Below are 18,329 nucleotides of genomic sequence, written 5' to 3'. Positions count from 1 at the left end.
TGTGAGTCAAGGCAGATGGCTAAATACTTTGGGTGTGTGCCGTTCCAAATCATGTCCAACCAACTGAATTTATCCAATTAAGTTGTAAGAGTATCTCAAGGATGATCAGTTGAAACACAATGCATCTGATCTTACTTTTGAGCTTCATGGCAAAGGCTGGGAATACTTACATGTCATTTCTTAACTTTTTAATTTTTTTTCTAAATTTACTAAAAATTCAACAACAACAAAAATTCACATTGTCATAATGTGTAGAATTTTGAGGACAAAAATGAATGTATTCCATCCATTTTCTACCGATGGTCCCTTTTGGGGTCGCGGGGGTGTATTCCATTTTGGAAAAAGGCTGCAACATAAAAAAACGTGGAAAACGTGAAGCAATGTGAATACACTGAAAAAAATAACTCATAAGATTTACTTGAAAAAAGTATTGTAAGTATTTGCACGCAACTGATTTAAGTCAAATTTAATGCTGCAATATCAAGTAACACTCACTTGCCAGTATCAAGTAAATTCTACTTACAATATAACATAACAGTTGTGAAGATATTAAGTAACAGTTACTTAATTACATCCAAGTTCTAAGTTATATTTATATAAACAAATTAGTAAAGCCTACTTGTTTTTCATCGGCAGGAACATAATTTTACTCAAAATATTAAGTAAATTCTATATACGGTATTTCCTTGAATAGCCGCCGGGGCGCTAATTAATTTAAAACCTTTTCTCACTACTGCGCTTATCAATGGCATGCAGTTAAAAACTGAGTATGATAAAAAAAAATGTAATAAAAGTTATTCTGCGGCCTTGGCCCGGTGGATGGGGACCACTGCTCTACAACATGTCATCACCCCCACTTTTACACCATGCTGTCTACGTGCTGGAAGGATACAATCTTTTAGCTGCTTCGCATACGAGATTGCAATGCATACTTGTTCAACAGCCATACCTTTTACACTGACGGTTGTGATATAAACAACTTTAACATGCTTACTAATATGCGCCACACTCTGTGAACCCACACCAAACACATTACTGGAGAACATCGGCTCTGTAACACATTATAAACGCAAGATAAGAATTACCCATAATACAACTTTGCAGTGCTCTGTGAAGTGATCCTAACGGCCGGAGCAGAGCTAGTCGGCCAGAGCCTGTTGTGCTGTGCGCATGCGTCGTCGTGCATGCGTTTCAAAACACTAGATTTTCAGAGTAAAATTTATGTAATATTTTTAGGTTTATGTACGTACAACTATTAAACATTTAAATAGTATGAGGAAACATAAGTAAAACTTACTCTTCCCCCATAATTCATGTATTACGTTAATAAAATGTTTAATTTTACTTAAGAAACATTAGTTCTTACTGAATGTTAAAAATATTAGGTATAAATTATGACAGTTACTCTAATAGAGTTTACAGCACCAAAAAGTCACTTTTTTCAGTGTACTTTCAGGATTCACTGCAAACCTTAGAACCTTACTACTTTTTAATTTTGTAGTTGTACACGTAAAGGTGGTCGAACATAAACAGTCTGTATAATTATTTGGTAGTTAGCTACCGTGTTGCTACTTCTGGCTTTGTGGAGATTACAATGTTTTAGAACAAAAGTGTAAAAAATGTTTACGAAAGGCTGTATTTTTATAATTTTTTCTGTTACAAGCTATACATGCAACTTCCTGGTTTGTGGAGACTGATGTACGATAACAGAATTGGGGAGAACTGTTCTGATTTAAACGACAAAAAGTGCAAGTTAATTTATCTAGTACAGGGGTGCCCATTACGTCGATCGTGAGCTACCAGTCGACCGCGGGGGGTGTGTCAGTCGATCTCGAGCCAGGCTTTTAAAAAAAATAGACCTAAAAATTAGTGATCATCAATCTTCACCAAGACGTCACTTAAATGACATTCACGGTACCGGAGGGTCTTGTGAGATGACGCTGGCTGCTGCAAGATCATTATTATTAAAATATGACCGAGAGGAAGGCGAGAAACACTTTTTATTTCAACAGACTCTCGCGCCGTACCTTCCGTCGAAACTCTAAAGGCCGACTGCACATTTCCTATCTTCACAATAAAAGCCCTGCTTCATGCTGCCTGCGCTAACTAAATACAGAGTCTCGGAAAACTGGCGTGCACAAGCGATCCCTCAGGAAGCTGGCGTGCACATCACTTGTGCACGCCAGCTTTCCGAGACTCTTATTTTGTTAGCGCAGGCAGCATGAAGCAGGGCTTTTATTGTGAAGATAGGAAATGTGCAGTCGGCCTTTAGAGTTTTGACGGAAGGGACGGCGCGAAAGTCTGTTGAAATAAAAAGTGTTTCTCGCCTTCCTCTCTCTCATTTTTTCATAATAATGAACTGGCAGCAGCCAGCGTCATCTCACAAGACCCTCGGGTGCCGTGAATGTCAATCAAGCAAGCTACGGAATTTGCCGCCAATGTTTTTCTTGTAAAGTGTATGGAAGCTGGATGAATTAGATGCCAAAAAACAACCACTTTCATGTGGTATTGTACAGAAAGGACAACTTTTATTCTCCCCATTTGAAAATATGGGCGTTATCATCATTACTGTCTGATTCCAATCAATGCAAGTCATCAGAATCAGGCAATACACCAACTTATATTCTTGTCTTCGTGAAAGAAAGACATCTATATGTGTTACACATGCTTGTATAATAATTAAACACATTTAACTTGTTTACAAAAATGTCTCTTTCATAAATAAATAAATATAAATTATATATATAAATGAGGTAGATCCCCTCGAGTTGGTCAATTGAAAAGTAGCTCGCCTGCAGAAAAAGTGTGGGCACCCCTGATCTAGTATATGTAAAAATATAACTTTGTTTTGTTTGGATGTTTGTCCAATGTTACTTCCTGACAGAGGATGACATCAAAAACTTGAATTAAAATGTGGACATTAAGTCATTCTTGCATTGGCTAGTCTCGCTAATCATCTCACCCAGGGGTTCTCAAACTGAGGTACATCTAGAACTGGTGGCACACAGGCTCCATCTAGTGGTACCCCGAATAATCACTCAATCATATATTGTAATGATGTGACCGGAGCTGTTATCACAGTGTTACTGTTCAAACTGTGTCTAATGTTACAGTGGCAAAAACATGAAATATACTTGTTCAACAAAACCTCTGCCTTGTTTTTAATGACTAATTGGGCCTACTACACAGTCGTATTTTAATGGGAGTCGTTATGGTGGTACTAAGAGAGGCAAGTGTTTTCTGAGGTGGTACTTGGTGAAAAAAACTTTGACAACCACTTTTTTAATAATTTTCTCCTGCACCTATGGTCAAACATGGCCCCCTGCTAGTTGTCCTATGCTTAAACCAGGGTTCGATCAAACCCTAGGGGTTCGGTGAGTAGGCCTCAGGGGTTCGGAGGAGCCTCCGCCATAGACACATCCGAATTATCGGGTAAATAAAAACTTCTCCCTGTCGGCGTATTATGGATACCCCCAAACAATTTTCCATCGGATTTGCAGGTTTTTTGATTAATTGATTGAAACTTTTACTAGCAGATTGCAAAGAAAGATAATACATTATATGAAACAGTACAGTTTACACAGTACAGTACATATTCTGTACAATTGACCATTAAATGGTAACACCCAATGTTAAGAATTATCCATGTTAGTTACGTTTCAAATACTTTATTTTGAAGCATTTCTTGACAGTGTCACTTCCGCTTCCTTCCTGTAGGTGTCACTTCCGCATCCCGTTTGACGTGTGTTAATGTGTGCTGACTTGTTTCTCTGTTATGTTTAATCGGTGCTCTAGTCCTTGACGATGTGAGTATGTTAATTATTATATAAGAATCATTTAGTTTATTAATAGACATCACTGTGTTTGTGTAACATTTACTGGTGTTTTATTTATATTATTAGTGCTGTGTTGTCAGAATGCTACGAGCTAACATCTCCCTGTTTAGGATAGCATTGATGCTACTAATGTGGGTAGTTCATGTGCCATTGTGAAAATGCAATATATTATGTCTCTAGTACTTTACTTAGAGCATATCTATAGGCATAATATATATAAATATTGTTGTTTAGATAAATTATATAAATGTTGATGGGTGTTTGTTTGTGGTTTACAGATACTAGCTGCACCTAATATAACCCAATATGCACCATTAAAGTTGGAAGAGTCCAAATGATGACCGTGTGTTCTCTGACCGGAACCCCAACGTGGTCAATATCCAAAAAAAACAGTCGCAGAGTTTAATACTCAACAAAGGTCCTTCGAGCCGGATATAATTGGCTACAATGGAAATGTCATCAGAGGATGAATCTGCTTCTCCATTCCATCCTGTTGTACGAGACCGATCGGTGAGGAAACGCCGTACCCCAAAACATCTTGAAGACTACATCCTTGCCTATAATGTGCAGCGACCTGCCCTTTCCTCCCCCCCTGCCGAGATGGAGGAGCAGAGAGGAGCAGCGGCCGCAGTGAACAGTAGCCAAGCAGATGCATTGCTTCAAATAGATGACGGAGTAACCTCACATCGTGCCACGTCAGTCGAAATGCTGAATGTTTCTTCACTCAGGAAACTAATGGAATCAGTATCAGTAAAGGAAAAGGAGGAGACGGATGAAATGACTCGACTTACTGCTAAACTCCGCCAATGTGAGAGCAGACAACGGCGACGACAACTGCTGATGGAACACATATCATCATTCCTCATGGAAGAAGAAATGGATGGAAATGACCTTCACAATGAGCCTTCACCAGCACAACCTCCTTCAGTGAGCGACAGTTGTGCTGCAATTTCCATTTCACATCCTCACTCACCGGAATCAGTACCAAAGCAGCTGAACTTTGTAAAGAATCCACTTGGGGGATGTATAACAGCAAGCACACATTCAGTGTCAGGGAATGAAACTAATAAAGTGGACATCGTTCCCGCAGCTGCATGTGAGAGAGCTGGTTCCCCACTTACATTAACACAAGCATTCACACCACAATGCCCAAGCTCCCCCTCCTCTGTTGCTTCATATGGAATGGTGTCTCCTGCTGTACATCAGGAACAACTCCCCAGCAAAGGCACATGTTTACTACAACTCAAGGGCCCTCCTCATTACTGTGGCAAATCCGAAGAATGCATCCAACCAGCCGATCATCAACTCACTACAGCAACCTGTACACCTGCAGTTACTTCTTACAACCCCCCGAATGTGCTCCGTCATCCCTTTCCACCTGCAATACCTGACGCTTACTCAGGTGCAAACGTATTTCATCACCTCCCAGGGCTCACGGCAGTAACAACACCTCAGTACCCATTATACACTTCACCACTAGAGGGTAGCATGCCCACAGTCTATCAGCCACAGATGCTGTCAAGTCACAATGTTCCCCCATTACACACTAACTTGTCACAACGCTCAACATATGGTGTGCCACAACGCTCAACTTACGGGGTGCCACAACCTAAAATTCCAGATTTTACTGCAGATAGTGAAAGAGAGTTCGCTAACCTCAAGCTTGCTCTTTGTAACCTATTCGAACCCCATACAGACTTAAGTGAAAATTACAAATATCATGTGCTACTTGAACATCTCAAGTTTCCAGAAGCGCAAATGATAGGTCAGTCATGCCACCACCATCCATACCCATATACAGCCACCATGCAAGCTTTGCAGTTACAGTATGGACAGCCAGATCAGCTTGCTCAAAGCGAAATAGCAGCCATTCTGACCTCCCCGGATGTCAAGCCGACAGATGCCCGCACCTTTCAGAGCTTTGCTCTGCGTGTCCATCTCCTAGTGAGCATGCTGCTCTCCTTAGAGGGACCACAAGGCATGGAACTGAACTGCTGCTCACATGTTGATCGCCTACTTAGCAAGCTGCCAAAGTACCACAGAGATGGATTCATCGAGCATCTACAGTTGCAAGGGAAATTAAATGGCACAAGTCTAAACCCCTACAACCTGCAGGACCTAAATGGATGGCTTCAAGGCAAAGCACAAAAGCAGCGCCTCTCCAGCAGATTGGTGCAACGCTATCAACAGGAGAAGCCCTCGGGGAGCACAACAGAAAGGGGTCCCTTCAGGGTCAAAGGTCAAGCTACAACTGTATATCTTGGAGCAGCGCCAACACGACAGGGTGCCTCCATTAAGCACGCTCCTGCTGAGACCAACAAAACTAACAAAATGCATTGTCTCTTCTGCAAAAGCAAGGAACACTATATTAGTCGCTGTCAACAGATCAGAAAGCATTCTGCGGCGCACCTGGATAAATGGATAGTAGAAGAAGCACGATGTTGGAGATGTGCACGTGCTCATGCACCTGACGCATGTACTCTCAAGAAGCCCTCCAGCGATTGCAATGGTATCCACCTCCAAGTTCTCCACGATGTAGCTCAAAGGTATACTGAAGACACCCAGATGACTCCCACCGAGAGTCGTGTCTATTTGACTCCCAGCATCACCTCAAGTAGAGTGCTCCTGAAAGTTGTCCCTGTATTGCTGCACCATAATTCAAAAACAATGGAGACATTTGCTGTCTTAGATGATGGGGCCCAACGAACTATGATTTTACCTGACGCAGCCCAACATCTACACTTGCCTGGCCAACATGAAATTCTTGCCCTGCGCACCATGCGCACAGACCTTACCCACCTCAAGGGTTTAACAGTTGACTTTGAGATCTCCCCAATAAAGAACCCAGGGAAACGGTACAAAGTGCAAGGTGCATTTACTGCACAAGGTCTGGATCTGATGGAGCAGACCTACCCAGTTCAGAGACTTCAGAAGAAATATACACATCTACGTGGGATTTCGTTGCAACCTTTCTCCAATGCACGCCCCCTAGTGTTAATCGGGTCAGACAATGTGCACCTGATCACTGCAACAAAGCCAATCCGCCAGGGAAATAATGGAGGGCCCATAGCCATCCACACAGCACTTGGATGGACTTTACAAGGGGCGGAGGAAAGAACACAAGGACAAAGCTCAACACAATTGTCTATTTACCTCAATTGCCACTCCCAATGACATCTTGTTCCGTAATGTGGAAAAGTTATGGCAACTTGATGTTTTGCCTTTCAGGAACGAAAAGATTGTTGTTCGCTCTCGTGAAGATCAGGAAGCAATAACCCTATTGGAGACAAGAACTCAGCGAGTCGACATAGAGGGTGTACAGCGCTTTGCAACACCCCTCCTAAGAAAGAAAGATATGCCTAAACTCAACAGTTCCATATCCACCGTCATGGCACACTTGAGAAACACAGAGAAAAGGCTCAAGAAGAATCCAGAGAAAGTCACTCCTTTTTCTGCTGAGATCACTAAGCTCATTCAAGCAGGGTATGTCAAGAAGCTCTCGCATGAAGAAACAGAACAGTCCAATGAAGCCTGGTATCTTCCCTATCATCTTGTGTTCCACAACGAGAAGGCAAGACTTGTCTTCAACTGCTTGTTTCGACATCAGGGAGTGTCTGTGAATGACCAACTCCTCCCTGGGCCTACACTGGGACCATCATTGTTAGGTGTTCTTCTTCGGTTCAGACAGCACCCGGTAGCTGTAAGTGGAGATATCCGAGCAATGTTTCATCAGATCCGTCTTCTCCCTGAAGATAGACCACTCCTTCGGTTTATCTGGAGAGATTTGCGCAGCAAAAACCCGCCAGACGTTTATGAATGGCAAGTGCTTCCATTCGGAACGACATGCAGCCCGTGCTGTGCAATATTTGCTCTGCAGCAACTTGCTCGGAGTCACCAACACAGAAATCCAGGACTTCTTAAATTAGTGGAGCAAAGTTTCTATGTGGATAATTGCTTAAAGAGTTTCACCGACATATCTGAGGCTGCACAGCAGGTGACTCAGTTGCGCAAAGTGATGGCAGAAGGAGGATTTGACCTCCGACAATGGGCAAGTAACCAACCAGAGGTGTTAGCCCAAGTCCCTGCTGAAGGAAGATCGACTACCACAGAGCAGTGGCTAAGCCAGAACCGAGTTGAGCCACAAGAGCCTGCTTTAGGCCTGAGATGGAACTGTGCTACTGACACCCTTGGCTATCAATGTAGAAACATCGAACATACCATATTGACCATGAGGACTGCATATCAGGTGCTAGCCAGTCAGTATGACCCCCTGGGGTTTATAGTACCATATACGACCCGTGCCAAGGTTCTCATCCAGCAGTTATGGTCCAAGCAGAGAAGCTGGGATGACTCCGACTTACCACAAGCCCTGCAGGAGGCCTGGAAGCAGTGGGAGAGTGAACTCCAACATCTAGATAAATTATCCATACCACGTTGCTACACACCAATCCCAACCACTGGTCCCGAGTATGATCTCCACATCTTTTGTGATGCCTCTGAACGAGCATATGGGGCAGTTGCTTATGTCAGACTACAGACTAAAGACGTCATTTTCACCTCGTTCGTTATGGCAAGATCAAGGGTAGCTCCGAAAAGGCAGCAATCCATGCCTCGCTTGGAGCTCTGTGCAGCATTAGCTGGAACTCAGCTTGCCAAGGTTTTGAAAACAGAGATGAATCTCCCTCTTCAAAGGACGACCCTGTGGTCGGATTCCACCACTGTTCTGGAGTGGCTCCAGTCGGACTCTTGTCGCTTCAAGGTCTTTGTTGGAACGCGTGTCTCAGAGATACAGGAGCTGACTGATCGACAATCCTGGCGGTATGTTGACACTCACAACAATCCTGCTGATGACATCACCAGGGGGAAACCACTTCTGGAACTTGCGGCAGATGGGCGCTGGAGTCAAGGACCCCCATTTCTCAGGCAAAGTGCGGAATACTGGCCAAAAAGACCGGAGAAAGATTCAACCCTGACTTTGTCCGAACGAAAGAGCATCACCTTCTGTGGTCTTGCAGAAGTGCAAAGCGACAATAATATTCCGGATGCCTCTCCATTCAATACCTGGAAAGAATTAGTAAAAGTCACTCAGCAGGCGGGACAGGAAGCACCAGAAGGTTCGACACACAGTCAGACAATCAGCTCCCAAGAAGCTGAGTTTCAGTTGCTAAGAAGATGTCAAGTTCAAACCTTTCCCGCAGACATCATATCTCTTAAAACACGTCTAGCGTGCCTCTCCCGTGAGTGGGACTCAACTGCAGGGTTAATTCGAGTTGGGGGTAGGCTGCGACGACTCCAGAACCCGGACCTAGAAGAGATCCATCCTATTGTGCTGGACCCAAAACATCAGATAACTAAACTCCTCATCAAGGACATGGACGAACGTCTTCTGCACCCAGGTACAGAGCGAGTGTATGCAGAACTTCGGAGACATTACTGGATTTTACGAGGACGTCAAGCTGTCAGGCACCATCAGCCCAATTGCCCATCTTGTCAACGCTGGAGAGCTCAACCGACAGTCCCAAGGATGGCAGATCTGCCACCGCAACGCCTCAGACTTCTCTGTCCACCATTCCATTCAACAGGTGTGGATTGTTTTGGACCTTATCTGGTCAAAGTGGGCAGAAGATCAGAGAAGCGGTGGGGTGTCATTTTTAAGTGTCTTACAACTCGAGCAGTTCACATCGAGCAAATCAACTCCATGGATGCCGATGCATTCCTTCTCGCTCTACGTCGGTTCATTGCCAGGAGGGGAAGACCAAGAGAGGTACTGTCAGATTGTGGGACCAACTTCCGAGGAGCAGAAAGAGAACTCAGGACAGTGTTTGCAGGGATGGAACCTCAGCTAAGAGAGCAACTGACAGAATATCAGATTGACTTCAAATTCAACCCTCCAAATGCCCCTCATTTTGGTGGGGCATGGGAAAGTGAAATTAGATCCATCAAGGCCAGTCTCCAAGTCGCAGTGGGAGGGCAGTCAGTCACAGAAGATGTCTTGCACACAATTCTAGTAGAAGTGGAGGGAATACTGAACTCAAAACCCCTAGGGTACGTATCATCTGATGTTTCTGATCTGGACCCAATCACCCCAAACATCCTTCTCATGGGGCGGCGAGATTCTGCACTGCCGCAAGTAGTTTACGTCCCAGCTGTCATGGGGCGGCCAAACACTTGTGGATCAGTTTTGGATCCACTTCATCCGCAGCTACCTACCCACTTTGCAGACCAGGTCAAAATGGCAAAGGTCTTCCGAAAATTTAACCAACAACACTGTAGTTTTGATAGTGGACCCTTCACTTCCAAAAGCACAGTGGCCCATCGGCAAAGTGGTTAAAACCATTCCGAGTCAAGACGGACAGGTTAGGACTGCTGAGGTAATGGTCAAGAGTAAAGTCTACACCAGACCTGTAGCTCGCTTGATCCCACTTCCAAGTTTAGAGGATGACAGTAAGGACACTTGAAGAATTCCGGTAGTTACACATTTGTTATACAAATGTGGGGGTGGCTGTTAAGAATTCTCCATATTAGTTACGTTTCAAATACTTTATTTTGAAGCATTTCTTGACAGTGTCACTTCCGCTTCCTTCCTGTAGGTGTCACTTCCGCTTCCCGTTTGACGTGTGTTAATGTGTGCTGACTTGTTTCTCTGTTATGTTTAATCGGTGCTCTAGTCCTTGACGATGTGAGTATGTTAATTATTATATAAGAATCATTTAGTTTATTAATAGACATCACTGTGTTTGTGTAACATTTACTGGTGTTTTATTTATATTATTAGTGCTGTGTTGTCAGAATGCTACGAGCTAACATCTCCCTGTTTAGGATAGCATTGATGCTACTAATGTGGGTAGTTCATGTGCCATTGTGAAAATGCAATATATTATGTCTCTAGTACTTTACTTAGAGCATATCTATAGGCATAATATATATAAATATTGTTGTTTAGATAAATATATAAATGTTGATGGGTGTTTGTTTGTGGTTTACAGATACTAGCTGCACCTAATATAACCCAATATGCACCATTAAAGTTGGAAGAGTCTAAATGATGACCGTGTGTTCTCTGACCGGAACCCCAAAGTGGTCAATATCCAAAAAAACAGTCGCAGAGTTTAATACTCAACACCCAAATAGGTTTTTCAACTTGTTTAAGTCGGGGTCCATGTTAATCAATTCATGGTAATGCGTGTAAGGAGTGTAAACTGTTGTGAAATCATTCACTGTGTTGGTTTTGTTCTGTGAACAAGGTGATGTTCATTCACGGCTCATTTTGTGCACCAATAAAAAACAATAAGTTTTTCTTGAATTTGAAAAAAAAAATAATTTATTTTTCACTAAAGAAGGGTTCGGGGAATGCGCATATAAAACTGGTGGGGTTCGGTACCTCCAACAAGGTTAAGAACCACTGGCTTAAACCCTATACTAGTCCACGAGTCTCCACCCATTTAAGAAATCTCCACCCACTTCTTTTATTAGTTTAGTTGCATTTAATTGGTTGAGTGCTTATGAAAGACAGATGTTAGATTTTTTTTTAATCTTTCAAGCTAATGAACAAAACAACAGCTGTTGTGTTAAGTCAAACGTGTTTTATATTTATCTTTTTGTTATATTTAGCTGGTGGTTTGCTGCATCATGGCAGTCTTTTGAGCCCTGTCAGTGTCCTGTTTCACTATTTTCAACCCTCCCTGCTTCCACTCCTTTTAAACATGAACACTCATTACAAACTCACCAAGTCCTGGAATGAAGGTGTTGAAGAAGAGGCAGATGACCGCCAGAGGGAAGGGCATTGTGGGTATGGCGGCCCTCAGGGGTCCCTTCTTCTCGCGGACCCCCACCACCACTCCGCCCCCTGGCGCGGGGGCCCCCGGCATGGCTTTGGCCCCAAAATTGTCCCCGGTCTTCAAACACCACTGCTCTGTTCCTCCCTCCTTCTGTGCCATCTTTTACTTTCAATTCGATCACAAGAGCAAGACAAGTGGCTGCTGGAGCTCAATAAAAGGGAAATAAATCATAAACAGTCCAATAAACAATGCAATTTATACTCAGCAAGAAATCAGAACAGCATTAGACAATGGCAGTAAAATGATAAAGTAAATCTATTCCTCGGATAGGCAATGGAAGAACATTCCCTTGAGACGCTCAGCACAGCGCTTGGCCCCAAGTCCTAAAAAGTGTCTCATTAGTGATGTCCCTCATTTGACTCCTTGCCGCGCGTCAAGACAAAAGCAAGAAAAAGTACAATTCCTGGAAAGAAGGGTGCGTCTCCTCTTGTAAGGTCAGCACTCAGCATTCCTCCTCTTCATCACAGAGAGGAAGAGCTGCTTGCAACAAAACCCCTTTTTTTACTCCTTCTCACCCCCTCACCACAATGACACCATTTAAAGGTACAGTACAGCAATTACTAACAGTAATATAAACTGTATTAGTATGTTACCTTATGCCTCAAAAACATGATTCATTTAATGCAACAGTTTAACAAAAACATGTTTCAATGGGCTTCACGGTGGCAGAGGGGTTAGTGCGTCTGCCTCACAATACGAAGGTCCTGCAGTCCTGGGTTCAATCCCAGGCTCGTGATCTTTCTGTGTGGAGTTTGCATGTTCTCCCCGTGAATGCGTGGGTTCCCTCCGGGTACTCCGGCATCCTCCCACCCACAAAGACATGCACCTGGGGATAGGTTGATTGGCAACACTAAATTGGCCCTAGTGTGTGAGTGTGAATGTTGTCTGTCAATCTATGTTGGCCCTGCGATGAAGTGGCGACTTGTCCAGGGTGTACTCCGCCTTCCGCCCGATTGTAGCTGAGATAGGCGCCAGCACCCCCCACGACCCCAAAAGGGAATAAGCGGTAGTAAATGGATGGATGGCTGTTTCAATGGCACATTCCTGCTAATTTTCAATAACAATGTTTTTTAGTGTCTATAGTACACTCACACATTGACTATTGTGTCGAAATTGTGTCAACGCTGGAAGAAAACGTGAATGCCGAGAGACGAATATATACGTGAGCGATATCATGAGTCAAAATAATTACTAAAAATAAGATTTGAACACAAACACTATAATACACTAAACAAGTGTGAATATTGAGGAAGTCTTGAGGTCAGGATTTGTGAACAATGTTTGAATGTCGTGAGACAGGCTTTCGCAGCAATGCTTATTGACATGAAAAATGTATTTTATCATGCAGATGACCTTTTACATGTCTCGGACATCTCCGTCTTGGTCCTGGCTGCCTAAGGTAGTACTCTCTAAGCTTTTGTACATGTGTCTGGCTACAAATTTAACTTGGGTAAAAGTCAAATATTTTCTTTAGATTTGTCTGCTCAATTTTCCCTTTAAAATTGCCTCGCAAAGTTTCACATATTTGGGCATCCAGGTCACATACGCTTGCAGAGCTTTATAAAGCCAACTTTGTTCCACAGTTGTCCATAATCCAGGGAGGTTTTGATCACAGGTCCTTATTTGATTTATCTACAGTGGCCAGTGTCAACTCAGTTAGAATGAATGCACTTTGCTCCAGTGTATTATTAGGGTTTATTTGAAATAGGGACGGATACAAAAAACATAGACATCTGAAACAGTTATCCAATGTATGCATTATAGTGTTTGTAACCAAAACTAATTTACAACACTTGTCCCCAACAACAACAACAACATAGATCCAACATCATTAAAATAGGAAAATAAAATAAAAAAATAAAAAATTAGTTGATAATAATGATAATAGAAATAATACAGACAAAGTGCAAACTAGATAAAAGCCAATAATAATAATAATAATAATAATAATAATAATAACAACACTAGATAAAAAACAATTAGTACAAATTAGTAAGAACTAAATATCGGAACACGATTGCTGCTCAACTAGCCAGAATTGTGTTTGTTTTTTGAAAGTGCAGATATACTTTTCAAAGTGTCAGGTAAAGAGTTCCATAGTTGTGGTCCTTTTATTGAAAAGGCAGTCTGGGCAATGTTCTACGGAACGGAAAGCAACACTTGCCTTTTGACATTGCTCTGGTGGTAGATCTGGTACCACTTTGCAGTCTTGTAATTGCCTTGCAGAGCAATTGGGGAGCAGAGTTATCCAAGCATTTAAAAAACAATTTGACTGTATGTAACAAAATAAAATTGGTAAAACTTAAAATATTGTATTTGGTAAAAATTTGGCAATGATGATATCGTATACTCTTCTTATCTAGGACTTTCAAGGTGCGGTTGTAAAGACACTCAATGGTCTTGATTGATGACTGGTGTGCCTGGGACCATGTAGTTAAGCCATAAGATATGTGTGAAAGAATCATTGAATTCATAAAAGTAAAAGCATAGCTGAGAGTTAAGCAGTTTCTTATGGTCTTAAAACAGCCTAGGTTGGCCTTCAGGGTTTTACACATTTTCCTAATGTGACTTTTAAAATTCAGCTGATAGTCTATGATTATGCCCAAATATTTGACTTCAGGTACTTGTTCAATGACCTCATCATTCATTTTTATATTTAGGTTTGTTTTAGGTTGCTTTTTTATGGAGTAGCAGACAGAGTTAGTCTGTTTAGTGTTCAAAGTTAAACAGGATGATGCCAGCCAAGATGCTATTTCGTCTAATTTAGCTTTTCAGCAACTACAGTATATGTCTTACCAGATGTGTATACGACTGTGTCATCCGCATACATCTGTAAATCTATATCTGTGCATACATCTGGTAGGTCATTGATGTATAGACTGAATAGTACCGGTCCCAAGACACTACCCTGAGGTATACCTGTTTCAATTTTGCGGGAGAAAGATCTCACACTAGAACACTTTTGTCCCTCAGTCCTTCTTTCGTAAATTAAAATTCAGTTTTTAGATTTCATTTGAAATCAAACGACTCACAGGTTACTTCAAAAATATTTACCAAAAAGACCGAAATTGTCGGGAGGATTAGCACTACCAAACTTTAGGTTTTGCTACTGGGCCACTAACATTAGAATTTTCAAATATTGGCTGCAATATGAAGTATTTGATATGGCTGATTATGGACGCTAACTCAACTAAACCAGTATCTCTTAGGGCTCTGGTTCACTCTCCCATTCACTTATTAACATTTGCTTTTACGATAAATTTGGGTTCAGTTTAAGCGCTATTTTGGCTTACAAACTATTTCTAGTCTTGCACCCATCACTGCTAATCATGCTTTTCCTCCCTCTCTTGCCGATAGTGCCTTTTTAAGATGGTCAAGTCTGACGATCAACATCATTAAAGTTTTATACATTGACAACACTTTTGCCTCTTTCCAGAAACTTTGTGCTACACTTTCACTCCCTAATCATTTTTCTTCCAGATTTGCAGAGTGACACAGTTTCAGATGTGTTTTTGACACCGCTTCCAACTTTAAAAGGATCAATTACTCATATTTATAACCTGATTTGCTTTAATGCACCGAGTCTCTAAATTCACTTAGGTCACTTTGAGGTGAGGATTCAAGAGTGACCGTATCTGAGGAAAGCTAGACAGAGATGTCATTTGGAGTTCATACGTCTTCTATTTGTGCTAAACACAGCCTTATTCAATGCAAGCTAAAACCCACCCATCCATCCATCCATTTTGTACCGCTTGTCTCGCTCATCATACTTATTACACCAAGGTTCGACTGGCTAAGCTGTATGACGGAATACTTGAATCGAGGGATTAGTGCCAACTGTCTACAGCTAACTTAATACATATGTTTTGGCTTTGCCTATCCCTGTGCAGTTATTGGACATGCATTTTTATTTTTTGTCTTTGGTAATTGGCAAAATGGTTGAACCAAATTAAGTGGACTATTTAGGGTAGCCTTTCTGTCATCTACTCAACAAATTCAAAAAGTATCTGGCAGCATTTACTATTTTGTTGGCTGGAAGATTAATTGTGCTAAATTGGAAGGCTGCAGCGCCTCCCTGCCACACCTGCTGGATTAGAGATATTCTTTATTTCCTTAAATTGGAGAAAACTAGGCTGACATTGAACGGTAATTCTGTGAAATTTCATGAAGTATGGGGTGCTTTCTTCAAATTTGTAAAGGAGACTCATCTACAGTTTGGCCCCGATTGAGACGTGGTTGAATTGTGGATGATTGATTAGCCTTTTGTTTTCCGTTGTGTATTGCTGCACCATATGGCCTAGTGGTTAGAGTGTCCGCCCTGAGATCGGTAGGTTGTGAGTTCAAACCCCGGCCGAGTCTTACCAAAGACTATAAAAAAAATGTGACCCATTGCCTCCCTGCTTGGCACTCAGCATCAAGGGTTGGAATTGGGGGTTAAATCACCATAATAAATGATAAATGGGTTGTACTTGTATAGCGCTTTTCTACCTTCAAGGTACTCAAAGCGCTTTGACACTACTTCCACATTTACCCATTCACACACTGATGGAGGGAGCTGCCAGCACCCATCAGGAGCAAGGGTGAAGTGTCTTGCTCAGGACACAACGGACGTGACGAGGTTGGTACTAGGTGGGATTTGAACCAGGGACCCTCGGTTTGCGCACGGCCACTCTCCCACTGCGCCACGCCGTCCCTAAATAATTCCCAGGCGCGGCACCACTGCTCCCCTCACTTCCCAGGGGGTCATCAGGGGGATGGGTCAAATGCAGAGGACAAATTTCACCACACCATGTGTGTGTGTGTGACAATCATTGGTACTTTAACTTTACCTTTAATATTACGACCATTCGGAAGTGCAGTTGTTTGTGGCTTTTTATTTGACAGATTTTTTTTGGGGGGTGGGGGAAAAAAGAACATTTGATTTGTAATGTATTGCATTTCCATTAACTATGTGTTAAACAATTTCAAAAAACAAAACGTTTGAAAAAATAAAGATATACTTTATGTGACGATCTGTCACTTCATTTCAATCAATCAATCAATCAATCAATCAATCAATGTTTACTTGTATAGCCCTAAATCACTAGTGTCTCAAAGGGCTGCACAAACCAGACCACAAACCACTACGACATCCTCAGTAGGCCCACATAAGGGCAAGGAAAACTCAAACCCAGTGGGACGTCGGTGACAATGATGACTATGAGAACCTTGGGGAGGACGAAAGCAATGGATGTCGAGCGGGTCTAACATGATACTGTGAAAGTTCAATCCATAGTGGATCCAACACAGTCGCGAGAGTCCAGTCCAAAGCGGATCCAACACAACAGCGAGAGTCCCATCCACAGCGGAGCCAGCAGGAAACCATCCCAAGCGGAGGCGGATCAGCAGCGCAGAGATGTCCCAAGCTGATATACAGGCAAGCGGTCCATTCTGGGTCCTGACTCTGGACGAGCGGTCCATCCTGGGTCCCAGCTCTGGACGAGCGGTCCATCCTGGGTCCCGACTCTGGACAGCCAGTACGTCATCCATGGCCATCGGACCGGAACCCCTCCACAAGGAGGGGTGGGACATAGGAGAAAAAGAAAAGAAACGGCAGATCAACTGGTATTTCTTGTTTTTGTATTTACTTCCCGTCAGTGCTCTTATTTTGTTAAATTTCCTGTTTGTTCCACGGAGCACTGTTTTCTCCTCACCTGCCGTTGATTGGCAGCCGGTCCACACCTGCTGCCAATCAACATATGTCTATTTATGTTTTCACTCGAGCACTCCTCATTGCTCAAAGATAACACACTCTGTTTGGAACCTCTGATTGCAAGACTGCTTCATTTTTCTGTGTGATGATAATTAAAGTCATCTTACCTGCTCATCATCCTCCTGGTTCTTGCATCTTGGGGTAACTAAACGGCAGCCATGCGCTTTCCTAACACTTCATCATCATTGATTGCTAGTGAGTCAAACTGTATGACTACTGGGAGACAATCACCATCACTCATACTCGAGTGTACAAAACATCTTCTAACATATAAACATTAAAATACACAAAAATGATGGGAATGGTGAGAAGAAAACTTTCAAATAGCATTTTTGTGTAAAAATGTGTGAATGCTGACAGAACACAATTGTGGATAAGGATACGTCCTGCTCGAATGCTGAGAAATAGCTTTGAACATAAGGTAAATGCTACCATGTGAATGCTGAGAGTAAAGTCATTGAATGATGACAAACAAAAGTGAATGCTGAGAGACCAATGCTTATTAATCACCAATGCTAATTGTCATTGAAAATGTATTTTAGCATCAATGCTGACATAAATCCTTGTGTGAGTCAAAAATGTGTGAAAAGCATTTAAACTAATTTTGTGTATGAAGATGCGTGAATGTGAGAATCAATCTTCATCACTCATACTATAGTGTACAAAATAGCTATCAATATACAACTTTACAACATATAAATTACACAAAAGCGGGGTGTATAAAATAGTCAGGGGTGTCATGGATACAAAGGATTCTGGGTATTTGCTGTGTTGCGTTTATGTTGTGTTACTGGGAGGATGTCCTCCCGAAATGTGTTTGTCAATCTTGTTTGGTGTGGCTTCACAGCGTGGCGCATATTACTAAGAGTGTTAAAATTGTTTATATCACAACCATTAGTGTAC

General features: G+C 42.3%; 2 protein-coding genes across 3 annotated transcripts in view; one reads left to right on the top strand and one right to left on the bottom strand.

Annotated features, from left to right (window-relative positions):
• The window catches only part of stum (stum, mechanosensory transduction mediator homolog), a 47,020-nt gene extending 34,860 nt beyond the window's left edge, over positions 1-12,160 (bottom strand). The window contains exon 1 of the mRNA XM_061901208.1: positions 11,563-12,160. Coding sequence (XP_061757192.1) covers positions 11,563-11,773 — 211 coding nt within the window. The 5' untranslated portion in view covers positions 11,774-12,160. The remainder of the gene's footprint in view (positions 1-11,562) is intronic.
• On the top strand, positions 7,189-17,529 carry LOC133553236 (uncharacterized). 2 transcript variants are annotated; one of them, XM_061901207.1, is made up of 2 exons: positions 7,189-10,515; positions 13,023-17,529. In XM_061901207.1, exon 1 carries the CDS (start codon positions 7,192-7,194, stop codon positions 10,165-10,167), a length of 2,976 nt encoding a protein of 991 aa, XP_061757191.1. In that variant the 5' UTR covers positions 7,189-7,191; the 3' UTR covers positions 10,168-10,515; positions 13,023-17,529. The 2 variants fall into 2 exon arrangements, with proteins under 2 accessions (XP_061757191.1, XP_061757190.1); XM_061901206.1 differs by lacking the exon at positions 13,023-17,529 and adding an exon at positions 10,823-10,882.
• Positions 17,530-18,329: the final 800 nt, after the last annotated feature.

The sequence above is a fragment of the Nerophis ophidion genome, linkage group LG05, assembly GCF_033978795.1.
Source record: "Nerophis ophidion isolate RoL-2023_Sa linkage group LG05, RoL_Noph_v1.0, whole genome shotgun sequence".
NCBI lineage: Eukaryota > Metazoa > Chordata > Actinopteri > Syngnathiformes > Syngnathidae > Nerophis > Nerophis ophidion.
The sequence above is the reverse complement of the archived record's forward strand: the minus strand, read 5'-3'. Positions and strand labels throughout refer to the sequence as shown.